This window comes from Gambusia affinis, linkage group LG01 (assembly GCF_019740435.1).
Source record: "Gambusia affinis linkage group LG01, SWU_Gaff_1.0, whole genome shotgun sequence".
Classification (NCBI taxonomy): Eukaryota; Metazoa; Chordata; class Actinopteri; order Cyprinodontiformes; family Poeciliidae; genus Gambusia; species Gambusia affinis.
Genome location: NC_057868.1, coordinates 20142044 through 20169812, shown reverse-complemented (window position 1 = coordinate 20169812; position 27769 = coordinate 20142044). Strand labels below are relative to the sequence as shown.

The 27769-nt window shown below is 38.4% G+C and overlaps 1 protein-coding gene across 1 annotated transcript in view; it reads right to left on the bottom strand.

The window, feature by feature from the left end:
* Positions 1 to 27769, bottom strand: part of ctnnbl1 (catenin, beta like 1) — a 95193-nt gene that overhangs the window by 51391 nt on the left and 16033 nt on the right. Inside the window, exons 3-6 of the mRNA XM_044120359.1 lie at positions 10101 to 10207; positions 9822 to 9961; positions 7320 to 7417; positions 2160 to 2253 (exon numbers count right to left, since the gene is read on the bottom strand). Coding sequence (XP_043976294.1) covers positions 2160 to 2253; positions 7320 to 7417; positions 9822 to 9961; positions 10101 to 10207 — 439 coding nt within the window. The remainder of the gene's footprint in view (positions 1 to 2159; positions 2254 to 7319; positions 7418 to 9821; positions 9962 to 10100; positions 10208 to 27769) is intronic.

Genomic DNA, 27769 nt, shown 5'->3' with positions numbered 1-27769 from the left:
GTGTCTCTCTCTACACATTTAAACAGTAAATGTGTAGAGAGAGAAGGAGGGAAGACATGCAGCAAAGGTTCCAGTGCTGAGAACATATAAATATCACCCTGACAAAAACCTATTTTGGTTCCTGTTAGTTACGGCTCCCAATTCACCTAATTTTACATAATCAATACCAATTACGTAAAATTGGTATCAACAGGTGAGAGAATCAGAATTAGGTCAAAATATCCACACATTCCTACAAGCTTTAGGCAGTTCTCTCAGTTTCATGGCTTAGACTTTGTTGTAAGAAGAATGTTGCCTTTTAGGACCGACAGGAACTCACACTGGATTGTGGAGAGAGATTTCAACAATGAGAAACTGTGAAGTCCTAATTCCAAATGTTCATTTAGTCAATCATATTTTTACAATATTCTCTTTTTCCAACCCTAACGTTTGAAAGCAAAAACGTTTTTTAATGTTTAGACCAGTTATCAGCAGGGGGACATGCTGCTAAACCTCAAGAATACCAATCAGGTTTGTGTAACCCTGCTGTGTGACAGTGAAAAGGAAATCCACGAGGGCTTCCTGTCAGCCCTCTCCCCAAGCCTCAAACGGCACCTGCTTAAAGACACAACTCTTTCTAGCGGTTCTGTATTAAACAAGGTCAGACCTATCAATTGTTCAGCATATTCAAGCAAGCTATTTTTATCCATTATTCAGTAAAGAAACTGGAGTCACTGCAGAACTTGCGCGGTGCAGTGAATGCCCCAGATTTCTCACAGATATATCTGCCTTTCAGGTTTGAAATCTAAAATCACCACATATCATCTAAACAGCTTTTATCCTTCTCATGTGAATGTCACATATGAAATCAATTACAATTATTTAAAACTTCAAAATGTAATTCATTTCAGTAGAAAAGGTTAAAAAGATGATGATTGAGGAAAGGCAATAGCTAAGCATAAGGAACAATGCAGGAGTATGACAATGTCCAAGGAGCTATCAAGTATTTTAAAGAGATAACTATTACTGTGTGGAGATTTCTTATTTTACAAGAAAACAGCAAACAAGTGCAGGGTGGAGTACCAAGGCAAAACCCAAAAAGGCAACACAGAATCTCCATGGAAACAAAAAGGCCAGCTAATGTGCAAAAACTGTAGTGCAGGAAGAGAGAGAGAGAGTACACCACTGCAGTGCTGTGCAAAATATATTCTGAGCTCAAATACTGAGTCAAACAGTGTAGGCTGAACACAGGAAAAACATCTAGAATGTAAATAAAATATGTTATGATGAATAAAACAGAATCACTGCAGCAACTGGACAAGCTCTGTTAAAATGCGTTACATTTTTCATCTTTGCAATTCTGCTCAAAACATTATCAATGTTTGTGCAACCAGTCTGTGTAATTTTTAAAGTAAACTAAAAAAATAAAGAAAAGAAAAATCAGTAATCCAACATGAACCTCAGTAAACATGTTCAGCAAATATAAGCTATTAAACAGTATTTTACATTAGTATGGGATAATAAATCTCAGGTAAAGCTGGAGTTCCACACTGACATACCCTTTGATACACAGAGACTGCAGGACTTCATCATATCCCACACTCATGTTCAGATTGGCACACTCACATCTGATAAATAAGAGCCAATCTGAATAATATGATGGATGCCAAGCGAATCCTAACCCGTTAGTTTTGCTATTGAAGCTGCTGTCGCTCAGAAATTCTTTATGTAATAAAATGTTTTGAATTTTGTCAGTAATTTGGACATATTCCATAAAGCGCTGTTCAAGTCACACTGACCAAGCAAAGCGCTTTACATTAACAATGGTAGAAATCTTGTGGGATATGGTATTGTTAAACTATATTTCAATAACTTATTAAATCCTTGTTATTAACTCATTGTCTTAACTCTTTTTAATTAAGGATTTTTTTGTTTTGTTTTCTGTATTTGTTGCACTTTCATGTCTTTACATTGACAATGTACTGCAAAACTCTGTAATGTTCTGAACACAACACAATGTTTAAAAATGCTTGAAGCTTTTCTGATTGTTTCTGATGTCCTGCTGCTGAAATAATTGCTCTCTGGAGACAATGAATTGGGAATTGCAGCAATTTCTACATTTGTCGCTACATTATAAGATGACAAAAGTTGCTTGTTTACAGTGGAGAATGTTTTCTTACCAAGCGTGTTGTAGATGCCATCAGCCTCTTCTTTCACTTGTTCATCAAGCCGCTCCATATTCTGCACCAGCAAGGCCACCACCTGACCCTCTAGCTGCACACAAAATGTTTTTACAGCAAAACAGCAATATGACAGAAAGGAAATAAAAAAATCTAAATACAGATTTTGCAGATGTAATTTTTACAGGTCATAAACCAGAATCTTATTTCTGTGTAGATATAAAAAGGCATAATTTAGAAAAGTTTCATGAATGCTGCTATTGCGATAGCTAGACAAAATATTCTGCTCAGATGGAAAGACTATTCTCGTGTGCTCAATGGTTCATGGATCTCATCACGTTCATAACTTACATCTGAAACAGAAGTGTTATTTTGTGAACATCTCTAGTTTAAGAAGTTACGGCGACTCTTCCAAGAATTATAGATCTAAAAAAAAAAAAAACAGCTCCAGCTGCATGTGAATACAAAGGTGGAAGTCGTTTGTATTTGAGGGAATGGTGTGAAAGCGGCACATCAGGCTTTAATGGAGGTTCAGCATAGAGTTTAGATTTATGGCCCAGATCGGGTTCAGGCCTCTGTGTGTATGATAAGACTGTTTTCAGCACCGAGAAAACCAAAACAGAATGCACAATTAACAGAAAGTTACTCTATTTATCATAGTGTAAATAATGGACTAGATAGTTTAACCTGTTGAAGAAATAAAGACACAAAGTAGGGTGCAGAAGTGAATCAGGCTGTAGCAGCCACAGTGCACTGCATCCACTCCCATCAATCACACATTCCAGATGATTTGACCTTTTCTCACGTTGCCATTCCAACAAGCGACAAGATGAAGCTCGCTTACTTAAACGATGGTCAAAACACGAAAGCAGTAAAATCGGAAATGAAATAATATACTGGGCTTACCTCGGGCTCGGGGCCTATGGTTAGAGCTAATCCGTCGGGTCGGATTGGGTTAAAGTCTAGTTTAGCACCTCAGTAACTGAATTGCTGCTCCAATTTACAATATTTGGAAGTGAGTGTTTATCAGTCCTCTTTTTAAAATACAAATCATGGCATTCACACTTAAATTCTGCTTAAATACCAATCTGCTCGAGTGTCTGTTCCTTTGTTACACTTTAGTTTTTAATTACGTAGACTGCTCTGCTAATTATTTTTATGTAAAAAAAAAAAACTAAATAAAAAATTTAATTATTGATCTCTTTCAAAAAGAAAAATCAAGTTGTTTCTATAGAACAAAGTGTAAATGTAGCAAAGAATATTATTCTGAATTAAGTTTGATTTGTTATTCATTTCGTATGACTGTAATTTCAAAATTATTTATGAATTTTCTTGGATGCCCCTTAATTTAAAATAAAGACTCCTCTGGTAAAACTCTGCCTTCTTCTAAAGAAGGCAGAGTTTTTCGACAGTCTTCAAGACAGATTTTACGATTCTCTGTAGAGAGATCCTCTGTGTTGCTGTGCAGCTGGGGAACCACACACAGAGACAATAGCAGATGATGCTTTCAATAGAGCATCGATGGAAGGACACCAGCGGTTTGTGAGAAATATTGTTCCTCCTGAGGACTCTCAGGAGTCTCTGCTGCGCTTTCTTTACCAGTTCTGCTGTGTTTACGTCCCAGACCAGGTCTTGATGTAACAAAGACCGCTGTAAGTCATTAATTCCAGGTCTGTATGTTCTCAAAAGTCCCAGTTTGCTCTTTCAAAACAATCCTTCAGCTGCAGAAAGGCCAGCTTATGATGGTTCTTATGGTGGTATGATCAGATTTCCTCAGCGGGGTATATGCAGATATCAAAAACAGTGACATGTGGTCAGACTGCATCAGATGTGGTAACTGTTTGGGTCTATGACCCAATTTGATATTAGAGTAGATCTTATCCAAAGTACTGAGTCCTCTGGTAGCGCACTTTACATGTTAATGGAATTTGGGGAGCACTACCTATAAGTTGACATGATTAAAATCTCCAGCAATAATGAAAACTGCATCTGGATAGCAGCTCTATTGGTTATTAATGCTGTTATACAGTGTACTCAAAGCCATACTTGCATTGGCAGAGGATGGAATGTAAACAACAGTGATCATTATTGTAGTGAACTTTCTAAGTAGATAGAAGGGTCTGCATTTCAGAGTCATATACTCCAAGTCAGGGGAGCACTGGCTGTCCACAGTCACAGTGTCTGTACACCAGGTGGTATTGATATACACACCGCTTACTTACTATAGCGGCAGTTCATGTTTAGGCAAGAGGTGGTTCGCAAAAAGATAATACCACCAGAAACACAGGAAAAGTACAGAGCCGCTGTATCTCAGTGCATCGCTAAATAGCAAAGATTTTGCATTTTAAGGTTGAGGGGTTGGCAGGAGGACATTTGGACATTCTCAGGGCAGCTGTGACAGGAAGCGAGTGATATCAGTCAAGTTGAGATTGGATACTTATAACCAAACAAAGATTGTGGATTGCCAGCAGGTGGAATAAAAGTAATATTACAGCTGAAAGAAGATGGACAGCCAAAGCAGATTTATACGCCACAGAGACCGCCCTGAATCATTTTGATTTATCTTATCAAGGGCAACACCTGGCCTTCTGGCAGCAAAGACATCGCAGCTGTAGGCACTACAGCAGCACAGAGGAGACAAATGGAATCAACCAACCAACCTCACTGCCCTCAAACAGCATCCCTTCAAAGAAGCTGTAAAGAACAGTGAGGTTGTGGGCGCTCCGTTGGGCAGTAAATGGACTGCATTTATATTATACCTCCACCTGGAGAGGCTGGCAAAGCAAACTGAGCTCCTGTCTCACCCAACGGTATGAAGAAACCAATTTAGTCACACAAAATGTTTTCAGCTAGAAATGTTGATCTACTGTCTCATCATTAGTTATTATGTTCGATCAAGATTAGTTAATTGAACAAAACATTCAGCACAGAGAAAACAAAATAAAAACTGAAATTGTGCAAACATTTTTGTTAACTGAAAGAAATAGAAAGTAGGGAAAAACTACAACTAACTACTAGAACTATACTGTGCATTTATAAAACAAACTAAAACATAGAAATTAGAGAAATAACTTCCTTTCTTTTATGTTAATGAATTTATTTTGTAGCCTTTCAAACTAATGTGAAACTGATTTTATCCCGTCCACACAGACAGATTAAGTCAACTGTCAGGAAATTATGGACTCCACAATCCTCCTGGCGACGCTAACACTAGTCTGTAACTAGTAACACTAGTGTTTTCTCCCAACAGAAGTTGGGAGAAAACACAAACACCAGTCAGCTGGCTGTTAAAAAATAACTGAATAATTTTTTTTCTCAACGTTATCTTCTGTAAAGTATTCATTACCCAATTTTTATATACATAATAACATCTAAAACTAAAACTACTATTGTAACTAATAAAACCTCAAATTAAACAATATCGAACTAATGACCAATAAAAGCTAGCAAAAACACACTAAAAGCTCATTAAAACCGACAGAATTAGACAAAAACTCCCAACAAAATAAAACTAAACTATATTGGAAAACCCAAATGAATTAGAACCCTGGTTCTGATAGACAACCAGAAAGTCAGCAGAAAATAATGACATGACCAATAGACCAAGTGCCCTCATTTAAGCAGCAGTCACATGTCAGTACAAACACCAGAACTTAGAGCAACTATAATAATAATTTTATGATCTTCGAAAAATTTGTTTAGTGCAGAATGTGTACCATTACTGTACGTAAGGCTACACTTTTACTATTAAAAGTGTACCATTAATAAGTATTTACCGTATTAAAGGTAAATACTGTACTGTATTTACCTATAATAACTTAATGTTATTAAAGGTAAATAACTTGATATCCTAAAAGGATATTTCTTTTCCAAAATTATTACTGTTTAAATTTAACTGTACACAATATGCATATTGCACCCTGGACAGAAGTTCAAACTGAATGAAGCTTTTTTTTCCTGTTCAAATTGTCAACCTGCCACAGTGTGTTGCTCAAATTTACACGCCACTTCATAATTTTATCCGCATTTGTTCAGTGGTGGGAGCAAATTTCCACCCCTTGGTTTCAACACTCAAGTCAAGTTTTTGGACATGTAGCAAAAAAAAAAAAAGAAGAAAAAAAAATCTTTGGCAGTATTGCCCAGATGGAAATCATATTCCAAATGCAAATCAGATGCACAGAGAAATTATGCTGAAAAGTTAGTAACTAAAAGACAAAGACAAGGCAAATATCAAACTGAGTGACACTGGCTTTAGAATCCACACCTGCATACATCAAAATCTTAGTCAAAATATAATTTTCACATCCACCATGAAAGGCAATGGTATTTATTTTTAGACTGTAACAAGAACATAAAAGCTGCTTTCAAAGAGAATGTCAAATAACTCTTCAATGTAGATCTTTTCTGGATCACTGAGATTAGCATAGACTCTTTTAAAGTTACACATCACAGACATGTATTGATTTTAAAAAAAGAGAAAGAACATGTGCTGGTGCTACAAGAAGCTTTACAAAAGAGAAGAAGACACTGAAGTCAGAGAATGACCTACATCTGCGTCTGCAAACTCCAGTAACTCAGAGCTAACATAATACCTGCAAAAGAAAAGTGTTCAACCTCACAGCTCAGACCTGTGAGCCAACAGAGATAAAGGGTCAGTCCCCGCAGTAACAAACAAGACAGAGAATATTAGATGAAAAGCTGCTGGGCCACCCATCACGTCCTTCCTCCGTTAACAGGTAGAACTGAACATTATTGCAGTTTGACCTTTGTGTGAAAACATAATGGGATATCAACAATATTGATGCTCTTATTAAGGGGGTATCTGCTTCGTTCACAGAAGACTGAAGTAAAATAAGCAGTAAGAGCTAAAAATACTGCTTTATTGTTAAAAAAAAAAAAAAAAAGAGACTAGAGCCATATTAAAACATCATAAAGTTATAAATAAAAACTAGCTTAAGACTTGAACCAAAAAGTTGAAACTAAAAAAAACATTTTAATGTCAATGAGAGCCAATAAAAGTCCTTCTTTGTATAAACCAATGATGACCAAGTAATCCATTTTTCTCTGCCTAGTTTGGATCCAAAAGCACAGAAACTTAAGTATTGATCCACTGAGAGTCGAGTAATCAATAACAAAGACTGATGTCAATTTTGAACTCACCAGGGCGTCAATGAGGACTTCGGCTCCCTCCTCACTCTCATGGAGCGTGTCGATATCCGTCAGCTCTTGCAGCAGGTCCACCACTGCTATGGCAACATGTGGTTGACGTTTAGAAAAATACAGACTATTACAGCACATTTTCATCATTACATTTATGGGGAAGATAAAAATGATTACACTGAAATTAACATTTAAAGCTGTCCTTCAAATAGGAGAAACGATGTAGGCTTCATATCTGGGAAACTTCAAAAGGATTCAAATGGTCAATCAATAAATGCAGCAATTGATCAGGTCTAAATCCCTGCTTGACACAATGAAATGCTTAGGAAGTGTTAAAAAGCGATGCCCCAATCTGAGATATGGAGAGGAAAATCCTCTAGAACTTATATATAGCCTTATTTTACATATATATATATATATATGAAACAAAATTGTATTATTAATGTCAGTTTTCCTTAATAGTGCGTGCCGAGTGTGATCTGAATTATTTCCACATTTCCCCAGGCACACCCCTATCATTTCTCCTCGCTACACTAAAGATTTCCAGAGACATAGTTAAACAGCCAATCACGTGTGGCGGTTAGGGGAAAACAAAAAATATTTAGTCAATCTGTGTAGCTGAATTTTCCGTCTTGGGGTTGTGGCATATTTCCAAAAAATAAAATATAAAAGAAATTTCTTCCATGCTACAGAAAATACAGGAACGTTTTGGATCGCTATGGTGATGAAGCTGACGATGGTGACAACGGCAGCCGAGAAAAAGTTTAATTCTCCGTCTTCAATGACAAGGCGGAGGATTTTCCACATGGCTGCTAAGCTAGAGCTCTGGCTCCTCAGCATATTTTATTACTTTTAGCCTCCATACTGCATTACTCTTTTTTTTTGTTGTTTGTTTACGTTTCTGTTTATCAGCTGCTGTCATTTATTCTTTGCTGATAATCAGTTGCAAACTGGGATTTATTTTATGCTTATGGTCTGGAAATACATGTTAATGCCCTTTAAGTGGTGCAGTTTCTTTCTTTTTTCCTTTGGTCTCTCTTGTTAAATGTTTTCAACCATTAATGACAAAACTGCAACTGCAACTTATTTTGAGATTCCGAGTAATTCAGAAAGAAAAAAATGTCTGGAGACTACCATTAGACGCATTTTGCAACACTAGTAATACTACATGGTTATTTATCTACAAACTAATAACTTTAAGAGTCCATCTTCTATAAGTCTTTCAGGTGTTTAAGAACGTTTGACTCCTTCATCACATCTCTGATGTATTAAGGTTTCTCCATCAGTATTTTAATTGGTCTTTGGTTTGGGTTTGAACTGGGCCACAGCAGCGTCTTGACTCTTTTCCTTTACAGCCACACACCCACTTGTTCTTATTATTCTGTTTCAAGATCATATTCTAGCCAGGCGTTAGGTGTCGATTGGACGGTGTCACATATATGGATGACTTTAGCTTCAGCTGCCTGGTATTCAGGCCTGGTAGCGGCAACACAAGCTGAAATCATCACTCCTTCATTTCATTGCATGACAGCTAGAATGAGGAGTTTGCACCTGTATTGTATGCTAGTCTTGATTTTCGCCAAAAGTGAAGCTGCTTCACTCAAATTCTGCTTCACAAACAGGTTTGTCCTGGTAATGCTTTGACTGCATAAGAAATCTTATAACTACATAAACTAGGGATGCATTGATTTTACTCTCTTCAACAAAAAGAAATAAGAATTACATTAAGGTTATCCCCCCCAAAGCTTTTTGGTGTTACAATTCATTAATTGTTTTTATTTTAAGAAAAGAGAACATCACTTGATGTCACATGTTAAACTAGTTTTGGCATTTTAGGAAAGATGTTCCACCAAACCCAATGTGTATTTTCTTTCTGATATGAATTTTTAGCATGAAGAACTTTCCAAAAGGCTGCCAGTATTTCCAAATCCAGAATATTACCTGGTTGAAAGCTCAACAGGATAAAACAGAACAACTCTGATTTACTTTGTTCAGCCTTCCTGTTATCTGCCATCTCTCTCTTGTTTTAAACAAACAGAAAACATCAAATAAAATATAGCATTCTTTTAAATAGCTTCTTCCATTCTTATGCTTTGTCTGGTTTAATTTTTTTAGTTGCGGATGCATCCCTTGCTACAAATGATCAAGCATTCACTAAAGGAATGCTGTCATTGCATTTTTGGCCATGTTTATTTTATTTAAAAAAATTTTTATCTGTATTTTCCTATGTGTTTCGTATAAAATTTGCTTACGTGCTTACATGAAAAATTGCCAGATTCTGTCAATAGATCAATAACAGTAGCCCTAATTATGATGTGTTGAATTTCATTAAATTGCAAATACTGTAAATCTCTTGTATCCTGATTTGTACAAAGCTTAGAGATAACAGCTGGGACTGTAACTGTGACAGACAAATTTTCTTCAGAAATCAATGGAGCTTAACAACCCGGGAGGAAGACGATAAACACCGATGTGTTCTTCAATAGCTATTCAGAAGGATATCAGTGTTTTCATGGCTCAGGAGGCCCAGCAGCGAGTGGACAGCGTTAAGCTCCACCAGCAGGTGGTAGAGATCCGGCATTGTCGCAATTACATGCATTTCCTGGATGATGTCGTTCAGGTCCAGCTCTGACTCCATAAACCTGATCAAAAAGAAAAGGAAAATGTGCTGCCAGACGCTTTTGATTCTGTCCAAATAGATCATATTACACATTAACTTGCAAAGAAACAAAGTGTCTGACAGTGAAGTGAACCAAAATGCGTCTTTGGTGATGGTCTTACTTCTCTGGATTGTCTGGAAACTTTATCCTCAGCTCCTGGTTTTTGTACGACCTTTTCTCAAAGGTCAGAATCATTTTCTTCACTGAGCTCTCGTCAACCGGCTCTGCCTGTTTGATTAGTGCAGGAGTGAGAAAGAAAAGATGGAAAAAAAGACCATGGAGAGAAAGAAAAAAAAAGGCTTTTATTGAAGCAGCTGTTGCAATAGCAAAGGGTCCATCAGGGTGACCTTAATTATGTGAGAGGAGCACAGGTTTTTTTCCCCCAATCTGGGGGATATTTCACTGAAAAAGGGAATCCATTTAACCTCCTGATGGCTTAAAAGCCATAAATTGCTGGGCAGATAATGACCAGTTAGGACATTTCAACCGGCTGACATTATGGAACAATGCAGCTCTTGGCTCTGAGTACCTCTTGACAGTGGGAATCTTTGAAAAGGCTGCAGAGTGGGATTATAGGAACCTAATTATAGAGGTGGCAGTTTTCAAATGTCCTACACATGATGATGGCATCAGTGACACCAGAAACTCTCCTGGCTGAACCGTTTCCTTTTCCTTGTGGTTGTTTCAGTAACTTTTAGGTTTCACCTGAAAAACGAGACAAACTAATACATGGATAAAGCTATAAAAGTCGGATTGTATTTCAAATAAAATAGCGGTATTGTTCAGGGCTTCACACAGACAGAATTTTTTATATAAAATAGATAAATTAAACAACAGTTATATCTCCAAACCTCAAACTTTCTATGCATTTTTCATGAGTAAACTGCAGATATTTCCAGAGCTCTCAGCCTATTTTTGACCAATTTTAAAAGTCAGAAATACTAAAGTGAACTAAGAGTTTACAGCAGATACTTGTAAAGAGGTCAGGTATTACATAAACAAACAGTAAAGAAGAATGGACTGACAGTAGGTGGATAAAGAAGTCAGCTGACAGACGGACACACCAACTAGCAAAATACAGCAAAGAAAGAAGTTTAAAAATACATTTTCTTCTTCATATTTATTAGAGATTGAGGAAAATACTTTGAATTCAATATTTTTTACAGACTCTGTAGGAAACCTCCAATAATAAGTACCGGTAGATACAGTGGGGGAGTATTTGATACACTGCTGAGTTTCCCCACTTACAAAGAATGAAGAGGTCTGCAATTCTCACTGCAGGTACACCTCAACTGTAACAGACAAAATCTAAAAAAATGATAATAATTCCCCCTTCCAAAAAAAAAGAAGAAAATAAAAAGAAATCACACATTTTATTGTATGGAATAAGTGAGGTAATGATCTCACACAGGTGCAGCTCCAGGTAATGAGTGGAAGATAGAAGAGGCTTCCTAAAGCTGGACTAACAGGACTGTGGTTCTTGCTGGTTGCTAGGCAATCAAATACTTATTTCACTACATAAAATGCTAGTCAACTATTTAAAAATCATGCCAAGTGATTTTCTGGATTATTTTTGCATTTTGTCTCAAGTTGAGGTGTACCTACGGAGAAAATTACACAACTCTTAATTCTTTCCAAATAGGAAAACCTGAAAAAACCAGCATCGGATTCTTATTTTCCTGTTGAGTTTTGGATCTGATTGAGTCATGTAACTTATAAGCATGGAGTAAGATGATTCACACATTATCCAAACACACACACACACATTATCCAAAGTACTGGAACCGCCAAGCTCCTGTGTTGAAGTACGTACAGCTAAAAAAATACGAATAGACAATGTCTGAATAATGTAGTTTAATAACCACAGTTCTAGTTTAAACTAGAAAATTCCTGAAGAAATTTAACTGGGGCCTGCCAAAGTGTGCCCGTCGGTTTGGACCCAGCGTTCTGATGCTAAGAATTACCATCAATGCTAAAGAAAGCTGCAATGTAATCAATAGCATGTGGAGAATCACAAGAATGTTAAGTAAGCTGGACATGCAACATTCAGTATGATAAAGCAAGTGCATTAGCTAAAATGAGCAAATATGCTAATGTAAGCATAAATACTTTCAGTAGCATGTGGGGTATCATTAGAATGTTTACTGTCATTTACTTACTCCATAAAGTATACTAAACATGGCTAATAAGTCTGAAAAATAGAAAATAGCTTATTTAAGCTAAAAGGCTAATGCTAATCAACTGCCTTGCTGCGCAAGGCAGTTCCCTAACCTCGGATAAACAGATAATGCAGAATGATATCACTGCACCGCCTCCGGCGGTGCACTGTCCAGAGGGGCATTTTGAGGCTTTTATTTTGAAATTTGCAGTAAGCTTCATATTAAATGCCCACACTAATCCAATGTGTAAGAGTGCTTTGGATAAACCAGTCACATAAAGCCAAAAAGAGCAATTACATAAGGCTTTTATTTTGAAATTTTTGTTAAGCTTCATTTGAAAGGGTCAAAGTCATCCCATGTGTAACAGTCATTGGATTAAATCAGTCATATAACGCTCAAAAAACAATGACCTGATGTAAAAATTTTCAAGGGCTTTTATTTTGAAATTTTCAGTAAGCTTCATTTCAAAGGGCTAGACTCATCCCATGTGTAACAGTGACAGGGTTAAATTAGTTATATACAGCCCATAGCAGCAAGTTTTTCTAAAGGCCAGCTCAGTCCTCCTCTGTTTTAACTGAACTACTAGTTCGAACTACAGTGATGCGTATTTGTAGTCCTAAGCAGCTCTCCCTGCTCTGGGTTCCGTTGCTATGGTAAATAATCCTCTGCCAGCTGTGAGTGAGACATCCAGGGGGAGACCATTCTCTGTTTGAGCCAGCCAGTTTGACTAAAAAAAGCATTGCAAACAACTCTTTCCGTGCTCGGGAACCGTAATACATATTCGAAAACCGCTTGAAGCATATGAGAGGGCTATTTGTCGCTCACATAGTCCCGCCATTCATATCTCTACCTCACTCACAGTATTAACAGCGATGAGATAAAAAAAGTGTGTGCCAAGGTCTGAAATTTTTCAGAAATACATGGAAGTGAATCAGTGAGATCTGTCTGCTACCCTGGCGCATGACTTTGCTCTGAAGCACCTGGAGAGAAAACTGTAAGCGCTAGATAATTTTTGAAAACATTTGACCGGAGCAGGCACGCGTATCAATGTCATGACCAAGTTTGATACCAATCATGCAATATTTGTGAGCGTGAGGGCGAGTTAAAAAATGATTTGGGGTCAAAATGTCGCTCTGACTCTCACTCTAGCGGAGCGGCCTTCACACTCTGATTTTTCCAAAAATCAAAAACTTTGGGTCGCTTAGAAAGAAGTTGTGGACAAACCATAATACATATTGACGTGCTGTCTTCACTTTAAAAGAGATCACGGACGTATCTACAAAATGAAGTTTGAATGGCGTTTCTACATAAAGTTATGACGACACAGAAAATCCTCAAAAATAGGGTATTTTCAGGATTTACTGGTTGCCTCGTCCCCTTGACGACGAGACTTGCACCTGGTGAGCTCGTTAGTGATTTTGGGGTCGTTTTTTGCTTTTTACGTCGCCATGGTAACTCCAAATCCCACCAAAAGTAATAGCTCCCCTCCCGGGATCGAGCCGCACGTTTTGATACCACTTTTGTGGGTGGGCTCGCAGCGGTACGAGCCGCATTAACGGTGGCGGAAGAAAAATAAATAAATAAAGATACTAGAAAATTCCTGAAGAAATTTAACTGGGGCCTGCCAAAGTGTGCCCGTCGGTTTGGACCCAGCGTTCTGATGCTAAGAATTAGCATCAATGCTAAAGAAAGCTGCAATGTAATCAATAGAATCACAAGAATGTTAAGTAAACTGGACATGCACCATTCAGTATGATAAAGTAAGTGTATTAGCTAAAATGAGCAAAAATGCTAATGTTGGCGTGAATGCTCTCAGTAGCATGTGGGATATTATTAGAATGTTCTCTGTAATTTACTTAATTCCTTCAGTATACTAAACATGGCAGATAAGTAAGAAAAATAGGTAATAGCTTATTCAAGCTAAAAAGCTAATGCTAATGAACTGCCTTGCTACGCAAGGCAGCTCCCTAACCTGAGAGAACCAGATAATGCAGAATGATATCATTGAACCGCCTGCGGCGGTGCACTGTCCAGAGGGGCATTTTGAGGCTTTTATTTTGAAATTTTCAGTAAGCATCATAAGAAATGGTCAAACTCATCCAGTGTCTAAGAGTGCTTTGGATAAACCAATCACGTCAAGCAAAAATGAGCAAATATATGATGTAAAAATTGCCAAGGCTTTTATTTTGAAATTTTCAGTAAGCATCATAAGAAATGGTCAAACTAATCCCATGTGTAACAGTGAATGTGTTAAATCGTTTCTATAATGCTCAAAACACAAGTAGTTCTAAAGGCCAGCTCAGTCCTCCTCTGTAGTAACTGACAGTTCCACCATGTTGTAGTTCTAACCTTCAGTCTTTGTAGTTCTAAAGAGCAGCTCAACTGTCATGAGAATGAAATACAGGGAGAGATGGAATCCTAATAGTTTGAAGCAGTTAGTTTTTCTGATCAAAGCAGGCCAAACACATCTTTACCTAAGTGTTGCCAATAGCATGTGGGGTATCATTAGAATGTTTTCTGTAATTGACTTACTCAATTCAGTATATTTAAAATGACTAATAAGTAAGTAAAATAGCTAATAGTTTATTTAAGGTAAAAGTTTTATCTTAATGATCTGCCTTGCTGCGCAAGGCAGATCCCTAACCTAAGAGAAGAATATAAAGCATTCTAATATTATTGCATCGCCTTACGGCGATGCATTAACCTGAGGGAAATATGAAGGCTTTTATTTTGAAATATAAACATAAGCTTCATATTAAATGCCCACACTAATCCAACAGTGTTTGGGTTAAATTCCTTATTTACTGGCCTAAACAGCCAGTAGTTCTAAATGGAAGCTCTGTTTTAACTGAGTGTCAGAACTACAGATATGGTGTTCTGATAGTCCTATTTATTATCATTAGGTCAAAGGTTAATGCCATTGCACTGGCTTGCTGCGCAAGCCAGTGCCATAACCTGAGAGGAAAAGATAATATAGGCAGAGATTTTTGCAGCGCTTGCACGGCTGCTACTCCTGACAGAGATATTGGGGCTTTTATTGGGAAATTTCCATTAAGCTTTATTTAAAAATTACACATTAATCCTGTGTGTAACAATGGTTTGTTAAAATCAGTTATAAAATGCCCAAAACACAAGTAGTTATAAAGGCCAGCTCATTCCAGAGTGTCCTCCCATAAATCAGCTGCTCTGGCCTCATGTGTTCCGTTGCTATGGTAATGGATCAGCTGCTAACTGTCATGTCTGTGTTCCTTAGTTCCCTAACCTGAGAGAAACAGATAATGCAGAATCATATTTTTGCACCGCCTGCGGCGGTGCCCTGACCCTAAATCATATTAAGGCTTTTATTTTGAAATTTGCAGAAAAATTCATTATAAATGCCCACACTAATACAATGTGTAAGAGTGCTTTGGATAAACCAGTCACATAAAGCCAAAAAGAGCAAATACATGATGTAAAAATTGCCAAGGCTTTTATTTTGAAATTTGTGTTAAGCTTCATTGGAATGGCCAAACTCATCCCATGTGTAACAGTGATTGTGTTGAATCGTTTCTATAATGCTCAAAACACAAGTAGTTCTAAAGGCCACCTCAGTCCTCCTCTGTAACTGACAGTTCCACCATGTTGTAGTTCTAACCTTCAGTCTTTGTAGTTCTAAAGAGCAGCTCAACTGTCATGAGAATGAAACACACAGGGAGAGATGGAATCCTAATAGTTTTAAGCAGTTAGTTTTTCTGATCAAAGCAGGCCAAACATATCTTTACCTAAGTGTTGCCAATAGCATGTGGGGTATCATTAGAATGTTTTCTGTAATTGATTTACTCCATTCAGTATATTTAAAATGACTAAGTAAGAAAAATAGCTAATAGTTTATTTAAGGTAAAAGTCTTATCTTAATGATCTGCCTTGCTGCGCAAGGCAGATCCCTAACCTGAGAGAAGAATATAAAGCATTCTAATATTATTGCATCGCCTTACGGCGATGCATTAACCTGAGGGCAATATGAAGGCTTTTATTTTGAAAAATAAACATAAGCTTCATATTAAATGCTCACACTAATCCAATGCCTAACAGTGTTTGGGTTAAATTCCTTATTTACTGGCCTAAACAGCCAGTAGTTCTAAATGGAAGCTCTGTTTTAACTGAGTGTTAGTTAGAACTACAGATATGGTGTTCTGATAGTCCTATTTATTATCATTAGGTCAAAGGTTATTGCACTGGCTTGCTGCGCAAGCCAGTGCCATAACCTGAGAGGAAAAGATAATATAGGCAGAGCTGCACTCACCTGACAGAGATATTGGGGATTTTATTGGGAAATGTCCATTAAGCTTTATTTAAAAATTACACACTAATACTTTGTGTAACAATGGTTTGTTAAAATCTGTTACAAAATGCCCAAAACACAAGTAGTTATAAAGGCCAGCTCATTCCAGAGTGTCCTCCCATAAATCAGCTGCTCTGGCCTCATGTGTTCCGTTGCTATGGTAATGGATCAGCTGCTAACTGTCATGTCTGTGTGAGACAGAAAGAGGGGAAAAAAATTCTATCTTTGTGAGACACCCAGCCAATTAATATGGAAAAAGCACTAACAAACCTTTGCCGTTCAGGAACCGTAATACATATTTGAAAACCGTTTGAAGCGTATGAGAGGGCTATTTGTCTTCTCCGATAGTACCGCAATTCATATTTTTACCTCATTCACAGTAATTGCAGTGATGAGACAAAAAATTGTGCAGAAACTGCACCTTGTGCAGAAATTGTGCAGACACTGCACCGCCTCCGGCGGTGCACTGTCCAGAGGGGCATTTTGAGGCTTTTATTTTGAAATTTGCAGTAAGCTTCATATTAAATGCCCACACTAATCCAATGTGTAAGAGTGCTTTGGATAAACCAGTCACATAAAGCCAAAAAGAGCAATTACATGATGTAAAAATTCCCAAGGCTTTTATTTTGAAATTTTTGTTAAGCTTCATTTGAAAGGGTCAAAGTTATCCCATGTAACATTGGATTAAATCAGTCATATAACGCTCAAAAAAGCAATAACCTGATGTAAAAATTTTCAAGGGCTTTTATTTTGAAATTTTCAGTAAGCTTCATTTCAAAGGGCTAGACTCATCCCATGTGTAACAGTGACAGGGTTAAATTAGTTATATACAGCCCATAGCAGCAAGTTTTTCTAAAGGCCAGCTCAGTCCTCCTCTGTTTTAACTGAACTAGTAGTTCGAACTACAGTGATGCGTATTTGTAGTCTTCAGCAGCTCTCCCTGCTCTGGGTTCCGTTGCCATGGTAAATAATCCTCTCTGCCAGCTGTGAGTGAGACATCCAGGGGGAGACAATTCTCTGTTTGAGCCAGCCAGTTTGACTAAAAAAAGCATTGCAAAAAACTGTTTCCCGTTCGGGAACCGTAATACATATTCAAAAACCGTTTGAAGCATATGAGAGGGCTATTTGTCGTCTCACATAGTCCCGCCATTCATATCTCTACCTCACTCACAGTATTAACAGCGATGAGATAAAAAAAGTGTGTGCCAAGGTCGGAAATTTTTCAGAAATACATGGAAGTGAATCAGTGAGATCTGTCTGCTACCCTGGCGCATGACTTTGCTCTGAAGCACCTGGAGAGAAAACTGTAAGCGCTAGATAATTTTTTTAAACATTTGACCGGAGCAGGCACGCGTATCAATGTCATGACCAAGTTTCATACCAATCATGCAATATTTGTGAGCGTGAGGGCGAGTTAAAAAAAGATTTGGGGTCAAAATGTCACTCTGACTCTCACTCTAGCGGAGCGGCCTTCACCTCTGATTTTTCCAAAAATCAAAAACTTTGGGTAAACTTAGAAAGAAGTTGTGGACAAACCATAATACATATTGACGTGCTGTCTTCACTTTAAAAGAGATTACGGACGTATCTACAAAATGAAGTTTGAATGGCGTTTCTACATGAAGTTATGACGACACAGAAAATCCTCAAAAATAGGGTATTTTCAGGATTTACTGGTTTGCCTCATCCCCTTGACGACGAGACTTGCACCTGGTGAGCTCGTTAGTGATTTTGGGGTCGTTTTTTGCTTTTTAAGGCGGCAGGGTAACTACAAATACCACCAAAAATAATAGAACACCTCCGGGATCGAGAGCATGCGTTTTGATACCACTTTTGTGGGTGGGCTCAGCGGCGAGCCGCATTCGTTGACGGAAGAAGAACTAAAGAATAACTAGAAAATTCCTGAAGAAATTTAACTGGGGCCTGCCAAAGTGTGCCCGTCGGTTTGGACCCAGCATTCAGATGCTAAAAAATTTGCATCAATGCTAAAAAAGCTGCAATGTAATCAATAGAATCAGTAGAATGTTCAGTAAACTGGACATGCACCATTCAGTATGATAAAGTAAGTGTATTAGCTAAAATGAGCAAAAATGCTAATGTTAGCGTGAATGCTCTCAGTAGCATGTGGGATATTATTAGAATGTTCTCTGTAATTTACTTAATTCCTTCAGAATACTAAACATGGCAGATAAGTAAGAAAAATAGGTAATAGCTTATTTAAGCTAAATGGCTAATGCTAATGAACTGCCTTGCTGCGCAAGGCAGCTCCCTAACCTGAGAGAACCAGATAATGCAGAATGATATCATTGCACCGCCTGCGGCGGTGCACTATTCAGAGGGGCATATTGAGGCTTTTATTTTGAAATTTTCAGTAAGCTTCATATTAAATGCCCACACTAATCCAGTGTCTAAGAGTGCTTTGGATAAACCAATCACGTCAAGCAAAAATTACTAAATATTTGATGTAAAAATTGCCAAGGCTTTTATTTTGAAATTTTCAGTAAGCATCATAAGAAATGGTCAAACTCATCCCATGTGTAACAGTGAATGTGTTAAATCGTTTCTATAATGCTCAAAACACAAGTAGTTCTAAAGGCCAGCTCAGTCCTCCTCTGTAGTAACTGACAGTTCCACCATGTTGTAGTTCTAACCTTCAGTCTTTGTAGTTCTAAAGAGCAGCTCAACTGTCATGACAATGAAACACAGGGAGAGATGGAATCCTAATAGTTTGAAGCAGTTAGTTTTTCTGATCAAAGCAGGCCAAACATATCTTTACCTAAGTGTTGCCAATAGCATGTGGGGTATCATTAGAATGTTTTCTGTAATTGATTTACTCAATTCAGTATATTTAAAATGACTAATAAGTAAGTAAAATAGCTAATAGTTTATTTAAGGTAAAAGTCTTGTCTTAATGATCTGCCTTGCGCAAGGCAGTTCTAACCTGAGAGAAGAATATAAAGCATTATAATTTTATTTCATACCCTTAAGGCGATGCATTAACCTGAGGGCAATATGAAGGCTTTTCTTTTGAAATATAAACATAAGCTTCATATTAAATGCTCACACTAATCCAATGCCTAACAGTGTTTGGGTTAAATTCCTTATTTACTGGCCTAAACAGCCAGTAGTTCTAAATGGAAGCTCTGTTTTAACTGAGTGTTAGTTAGAACTACAGATATGGTGTTCTGATAGTCCTATTTATTATCATTAGGTCAAAGGTTAATGCCATTGCACTGGCTTGCTGCAAGCCAGTGCCATAACCTGAGAGGAAAAGATTATATAGGCAGAGACCTAGGCACTGACCTGACAGAGATATTGGGGCTTTTATTGGGAAATTTCCATTAAGCTTTATTTAAAATTGACACATTAATCCTGTGTGTAACAATGGTTTGTAAAAATCAGTTATAAAATGCCCAAAACACAAGTAGTTCTAAAGGCCAGCTCATTCCAGAGTGTCCTCCCATAAATCAGCTGCTCTGGCCTCATGTGTTCCGTTGCCATGGTAAATAATCCTCTCTGCCAGCTGTGAGTGAGACATCCAGGGGGAGACAATTCTCTGTTTGAGCCAGCCAGTTTGACTAAAAAAGCATTGCAAAAACTGTTTCCCGTTAGGAACCGTAATACATATTCGAAAACCGTTTGAAGCATATGAGAGGGCTATTTGTCGTCTCACATAGTCCCGCCATTCATATCTCTACCTCACTCACAGTATTAACAGCGATGAGATAAAAAAGTGTGTGCCAAGGTCTGTAATTTTTCAGAAATACATGGAAGTGAATCAGTGAGATCTGTCTGCTACCCTGGCATGACTTTGCTCTGAAGCACCTGGAGAAAACTGTAAGCGCTAGATAATTTTTGAAAACATTTGACGGAGCAGGCAGCGTATCAATGTCATGACCAAGTTTGATACCAATCATGCAATATTTGTGGCGTGAGGCGAGTTAAAAAATGATTTGGGGTCAAAATGTCGCTCTGACTCTCACTCTAGCGGGCGACCTTCACCTCTGATTTTTCCAAAATCAAAACTTTGGGTCGCTTAGAAAGAAGTTGTGGACAAACCATAATACATATTGACGTGCTGTCTTCACTTTAAAAGAGATCACGGACGTATCTACAAAATGAAGTTTGAATGGCGTTTCTACATGAAGTTATGGCGACACAGAAAATCCTCAAAAATAGGGTATTTTAAGATTTAGAGGTTGCCGTCCCCTTGACGAGATTTCACCTGGTGAGCTCGTTAGTGATTTTGGGGTCGTTTTTTGCTTTTACGTCGCCATGGTAACTCCAAATCCCACCAGAAGTAATAGCACACCTCCGGGATCGAGCCGCGTTTGATACCACTTTTGTGGGTGGGCTCATGGCCAGTCTGAGCCGCATTCGGGTGACGGAAGAATAATAAATAATAATACTTAAAGAGACATTCTATTGGGTGTAGAACAATAGGTGCCTGCCATGCAATGCATGGAGGCAGTGACTGACTTGCGCAAGTCAGTCACTACTCTCCTTATGCATTATGGGCAAACCCCAATAAGAAAATTCCTGAAGAAATTTAACTGGGGCCTGCCAAAGTGTGCCCGGTTTTGGACTCAGCTGCCAGGATGCTAAGAATTAGCATCAATGCTAAAGAAAGCTGCAATGTAATCAATCAATAGCATGGAGAATCACAAGAATGTTAAGTAAGCTGGACATGCAACATTCAGTATGATAAAGTCAAGTGTATTAGCTAAATGAGCAAATATGCTAATGTAAGCATAAATACTTTCAGTAGCATGTGGGTATCATTAGAATGTTTACTGTCATTTACTTACTCCATTAAGTATACTAAACATGGCTAATAAGTCTGAAAATAGAAAATAGCTTATTTTTAAAAGGTTATCAGTTAATGAACTGCTTGCTGCGCAAGGCAGTTCCCTAACCTCGATAAACAGATAATGCAGAATGATATCACTGCACCGCCTGGCGTGCACTGTCCAGAGGGGCATTTTGAGGCTTTTATTTTGAAATTTGCAGTAAGCTTCATATTAAATGCCCACACTAATCCAATGTGTAAGAGTGCTTTTGGATAAACCAGTCACATAAAGCCAAAAAGAGCAATTACATGATGTAAAAATTCCCAAGGCTTTTATTTTGAAATTTTTGTTAAGCTTCATTTGAAAGGGTCAAAGTCATCCCATGTGTAACAGTCATTGGATTAAATCAGTCATATAACGCTTCAAAAAAGCAATGACCTGATGTAAAATTTTCAAGGGCTTTTATTTTGAAATTTTCAGTAAGCTTCATTTCAAAGGGCCAAACTCATCCCATGTGTAACAGTGACAGGGTTAAATTAGTTATATACAGCCCATAGCAGCAAGTTTTTCTAAAGGCCAGCTCAGTCCTCCTCTGTTTTAACTGAACTAGTAGTTAGAACTACAGTGATGCGATTTGTAGTCCTCAGCAGCTCTCCTGCTCTGGGTTCCGCCATGGTAAATAATCCTCTGCCAGCTGTGAGTGAGACATCCAGGGGGAGACAATTCTCTGTTTGAGCCAGCCAGTTTGACTAAAAAGCATTGCAAAAACTGTTTCCTGCTCGGGAACCGTAATATATTCAAAAACCGCTTGAAGCATATGAGAGGGCTATTTGTCGCCTCACATAGTCCCGCCATTCATATCTCTACCTCACTCACAGTATTAACAGCTATGAGATAAAAAAGTGTGTGCCAAGGTCTGAAATTTTTCAGAAATACATGGAAGTGAATCAGTGAGATCTGTCTGCTACCCTGGCGCATGACTTTGCTCTGAAGCACCTGGAGAGAAAACTGTAAGCGCTTAGATAATTTTTGAAAACATTTGACCGGAGCAGGCACGCTGATCAATGTCATGACCAAGTTTGATACCAATCATGCAATATTTGTGAGCGTGAGGGCGAAGTTAAAAATGATTTGGGGTCAAAATGTCGCCTGACTCTCACTCTAGCGGAGCTGCCTTCACACTCTGATTTTTCCAAAATCAAAAACTTTGGGTCGCTTAGAAAGAAGTTGTGGACAAACCATAATACATATTGACGTTGTCTTCACTTTAAAAGAGATCACGGACGATCTACAAAATGAAGTTTGAATGGCGCTTCTACATAAAGTTATGATTTACACAGAAAATCCTCAAAATAGGGTATTTTCAGGATTTACTGGTTGCCTCATCCCCTTGACGCATTTTAGACTTGCACCTGGTGAGCTCGTTAGTGATTTTGGGGTCGTTTTTTGCTTTTTACGCCGCCATGGTAACTCCAAATCCCACCAAAAGTAATAGCTCCCGGATCGAGCCGCACGCTTTTGATACCACTTTGTGGTGGGCTCGAGCGTGAGCCGCATGCGGAAGAACTAAGAATAATAAAGGACATTCTATTGGGTGTAGAACAATAGGTAGATGTATCGGAGGTAGTGACTGACTTGCTTCAAGTCAGTCACTGCTCTCCTTATGACATATGGGCAGGCCCCAACTAGAAAATTCCTGAAGAAATTTAACTGGGGCCTGCCAAAGTGTGCCCGCGGTTTGGACCCAGCGCTCTGATGCTAAGAATTAGCATCAATGCTAAAGAAAGCTGCAATGTAATCAATAGCATGTGGAGAATCACAAGAATGTTAAGTAAGCTGACATGCAACATTCAGTATGATAAAGTAAGTGTATTAGCTAAATGAGCAAATATGCTAATGTAAGCATAAATACTTTCAGTAGCATGTGGGGTATCATTAGAATGTTTACTGTCATTTACTTACTCCATTAAGTATACTAAACATGGCTAATAAGTCTGAAAATAGAAAATAGCTTATTTAAGCTAAAAGGTTATCGTTAATGAACTGCCTTGCTGCGCAAGGCAGTTCCTCAACCTCGGATAAACAGATAATGCAGAATGATATCACTGTACTCCCCGGCGGTGCACTGTCCAGAGGGGCATTTTGAGGCTTTTATTTTGAAATTTGCAGTAAGCTTCATATTAAATGCCCACACTAATCCAATGTGTAAGAGTGCTTTGGATAAACCAGTCACATAAAGCCAAAAAGAGCAATTACATGATGTAAAAATTCCCAAGGCTTTTATTTTGAAATTTTGTTAAGCTTCATTTGAAAGGGTCAAAGTCATCCCATGTGTAACAGTTATTGATTAAATCAGTCATAACGCTGCTCAAAAAGCAATGACCTGATGTAAAAATTTTCAAGGGCTTTTATTTTGAAATTTTCAGTAAGCTTAATTTCAAAGGGCCAAACTCATCCCATGTGTAACAGTGACAGGGTTAAATGAGTTATTTACAGCCCATAGCAGCAAGTTGTTCTAAAGGCCAGCTCAGTCCTCCTCTGTTTTAACTGAACTAGTAGTTAGAACTACAGTGATGCGTGTTGTAGTCCTCAGCAGCTCTCCCTGCTCTGGGTTCCGTTGCCATGGTAAATAATCCTCTCTGCCAGCTGTGAGTGAGACATCCAGGGAGACAATTCTCTGTTTGAGCCAGCCAGTTTGACTAAAAAGCATTGCAAAAACTGTTTCCCGTTCGGGAACCGTAATACATATTCGAAAACCGTTTGTAGCATATGAGAGGGCTATTTGTCGTCTCACATAGTCCCGCCATTCATATCTCTACCTCACTCACAGTATTAACAGCGATGAGATAAAAATAGTGTGTGCCAAGGTCTGAAATTTGTCAGAAATACATGGAAGTGAATCAGTGAGATCTGTCTGCTACACAGGCGCATGACTTTGCTCTGAAGCACCTGGAGAGACAACTGTAAGCGCTAGATAATTTATGAAAACATTTGACCGGAGCAGGCACGCGTATCAATGTCATGACCAAGTTTGATACCAATCATGCAATATTTGTGAGCGTGAGGGCGAGTTAAAAAATGATTTGGGGTCAAATTGTCGCTCTGACTCTCACTCTAGAGGAGCTGCCTTCACACTCTGATTTTTCCAAAAATCAAAAACTTTGGGTCGCTTAGAAAGAAGTTGTGGACAAACCATAATTCATATTGACGTGCTGTCTTCACTTTAAAAGAGATCACGGACGTATCTACAAAATGAAGTTTGAATGGCGTTTCTACATAAAGTTATGACACAGAAAATCCTCAAAAATAGGGTATTTTCAGGATTTACTGGTTGCCTCGCCCCTTGACTGACGAGAGATGCAGCTGGTGAGCTCGTTAGTGATTTTGGGGTCGTTTTTTGCTTTTTACGTCGCCATGGAAACTCCAAATCCCACCATAAGTAATAGCACACACCTCCGGGATCGAGCCATGCGCTTTGATACCACTTTTGTGGGTGGGCTCATGAGCGAGCCGCATTCACGGTGACGGAAGAATAAGTTAAGAACTAGAAAATTCCTGAAGAAATTTAACTGGGGCCTGCCAAAGTGTGCCCGTCGGTTTGGACCCAGCATTCTGATGCTAAGAATTAGCATCGATGCTAAAGAAAGCTGCAATGTAATCAATAGCATGTGGAGAATCACAAGAATGTTAAGTAAGCTGGACATGCAACATTCAGTATGATAAAGTAAGTGTATTAGCTAAAATGAACAAATATGCTAATGTAAGCATAAATACTTTCAGTAGCATGTGGGGTATCATTAGAATGTTTACTGTCATTTACTTACTCCATTAAGTATACTAAACATGGCTAATAATTCTGAAAAATAGAAAATAGCTTGTTTAAGCTAAAAGGCTAATGCTAATGAACTGCCTTGCTGCGCAAGGCAGTTCCCTAACCTGGGATAAACAGATAATGCAGAATGATATCACTGCACCGCCTCTGGCGGTGCACTGTCCAGAGGGGCATATTGAGGCTTTTATTTTGAAATTTGCAGTAAGCTTCATATTAAATGCCCACACTAATCCAGTGTCTAAGAGTGCTTTGGATAAACCAATCACGTCAAGCAAAAATGAGCAAATATATGATGTAAAAATTGCCAAAGCTTTTATTTTGAAATTTTTGTTAAGCTTCATTTGAAAGGGTCAAAGTCATCCCATGTGTAACAGTCATTGGATTAAATCAGTCATATAACGCTCAAAAAAGCAATGACCTGATGTAAAAAAATTTCAAGGGCTTTTATTTTGAAATTTTCAGTAAGCTTCATTTCAAAGGGCTAGACTCATCCCATGTGTAACAGTGACAGGGTTAAATGAGTTATATACAGCCCATAGCAGCAAGTTGTTCTAAAGGCCAGCTCAGTCCTCCTCTGTTTTAACTGAACTACTAGTTCGAACTACAGTGATGCGTATTTGTAGTCCTAAGCAGCTCTCCCTGCTCTGGGTTCCGTTGCCATGGTAAATAATCCTCTCTGCCAGCTGTGAGTGAGACATCCAGGGGGAGACAATTCTCTGTTTGAGCCAGCCAGTTTGACTAAAAAAAGCATTGCAAACAACTGTTTCCCGTTCGGGAACCGTAATACATATTCGAAAACCGTTTGAAGCATATGAGAGGGCTATTTGTCGTCTCACATAGTCCCGCCATTCATATCTCTACCTCACTCACAGTATTAACAGCGATGAGATAAAAAAAGTGTGTGCCATGGTCTGAAATTTATCAGAAATACATGGAAGTGAATCAGTGAGATCTGTCTGCTACCCTGGCGCATGACTTTGCTCTGAAGCACCTGGAGAGAAAACTGTAAGCGCTAGATAATTTTTGAAAACATTTGACCGGAGCAGGCACGCGTATCAATGTCATGACCAAGTTTGATACCAATCATGCAATATTTGTGAGCGTGAGGGCGAGTTAAAAAATGATTTGGGGTCAAAATGTCGCTCTGACTCTCACTCTAGCGGAGCGGCTTTCACACTCTGATTTTTCCAAAAATCAAAAACTTTGGGTCGCTTAGAAAGAAGTTGTGGACAAACCATAATACATATTGACGTGCTGTCTTCACTTTAAAAGAGATCACGGACGTATCTACAAAATGAAGTTTGAATGGCGTTTCTACATGAAGTTATGATTTACACAGAAAATCCTCAAAAATAGGGTATTTTCAGGATTTACTGGTTGCCTCGTCCCTTGACGCATTTGAGACTTGCACCTGGTGAGCTCGTTAGTGATTTTGGGGTCGTTTTTGCTTTTTTACGCCGCCATGGTAACTCCAAATCCCACCAAAAGTAATAGCACCTCCCGGCACGAGCCGCACGCTTTGATACCACTTTTGTGGGTGGGCTCAGCGGTCAGCCGCATTCCGTAGGCGGATGAATAAGTTAAGAATAAAGAAACATTCTATTGGGTGTAGAACAATAGGTGCCTGCCATGCATGCATGGAGTAGTGACTGACTTGCTTCGCAAGTCAGTCACTGCTCTCCTTATGCATTGCTATGGGCAGGCCCCAACTAGAAAATTCCTGAAGAAATTTAACTGGGGCCTGCCAAAGTGTGCCCGTCGGTTTGGACCCAGCGTTCTGATGCTAAGAATTACCATCAATGCTAAAGAAAGCTGCAATGTAATCAATAGCATGTGGAGAATCACAAGAATGTTAAGTAAGCTGGACATGCAACATTCAGTATGATAAAGTAAGTGTATTAGCTAAAATGAGCAAATATGCTAATGTAAGCATAAATACTTTCAGTAGCATGTGGGGTATCATTAGAATGTTTACTGTCATTTACTTACTCCATAAAGTATACTAAACATGGCTAATAAGTCTGAAAAATAGAAAATAGCTTATTTAAGCTAAAAGGCTAATGCTAATCAACTGCCTTGCTGCGCAAGGCAGTTCCCTAACCTGGGATAAACAGATAATGCAGAATGATATCACTGCACCGCCTCCCGTGCACTGTCCAGAGGGAATTTTGAGGCTTTTATTTTGAAATTTGCAGTAAGCTTCATATTAAATGCCCACACTAATCCAATGTGTAAGAGTGCTTTGGATAAACCAGTCACATAAAGCCAAAAGAGCAATTACATGATGTAAAAATTCCCAAGGCTTTTATTTTGAAATTTTTGTTAAGCTTCATTTGAAAGGGTCAAAGTCATCCCATGTGTAACAGTCATTGGATTAAATCAGTCATATAACGCTCAAAAAAGCAATGACCTGATGTAAAAATTTTCAAGGGCTTTTATTTTGAAATTTTCAGTAAGCTTCATTTCAAAGGGCTAGACTCATCCCATGTGTAACAGTGACAGGGTTAAATGAGTTATATACAGCCCATAGCAGCAAGTTTTTCTAAAGGCCAGCTCAGTCCTCCTCTGTTTTAACTGAACTAGTAGTTCGAACTACAGTGATGCGTATTTGTAGTCCTCAGCAGCTCTCCCTGCTCTGGGTTCCGTTGCCATGGTAAATAATCCTCTCTGCCAGCTGTGAGTGAGACA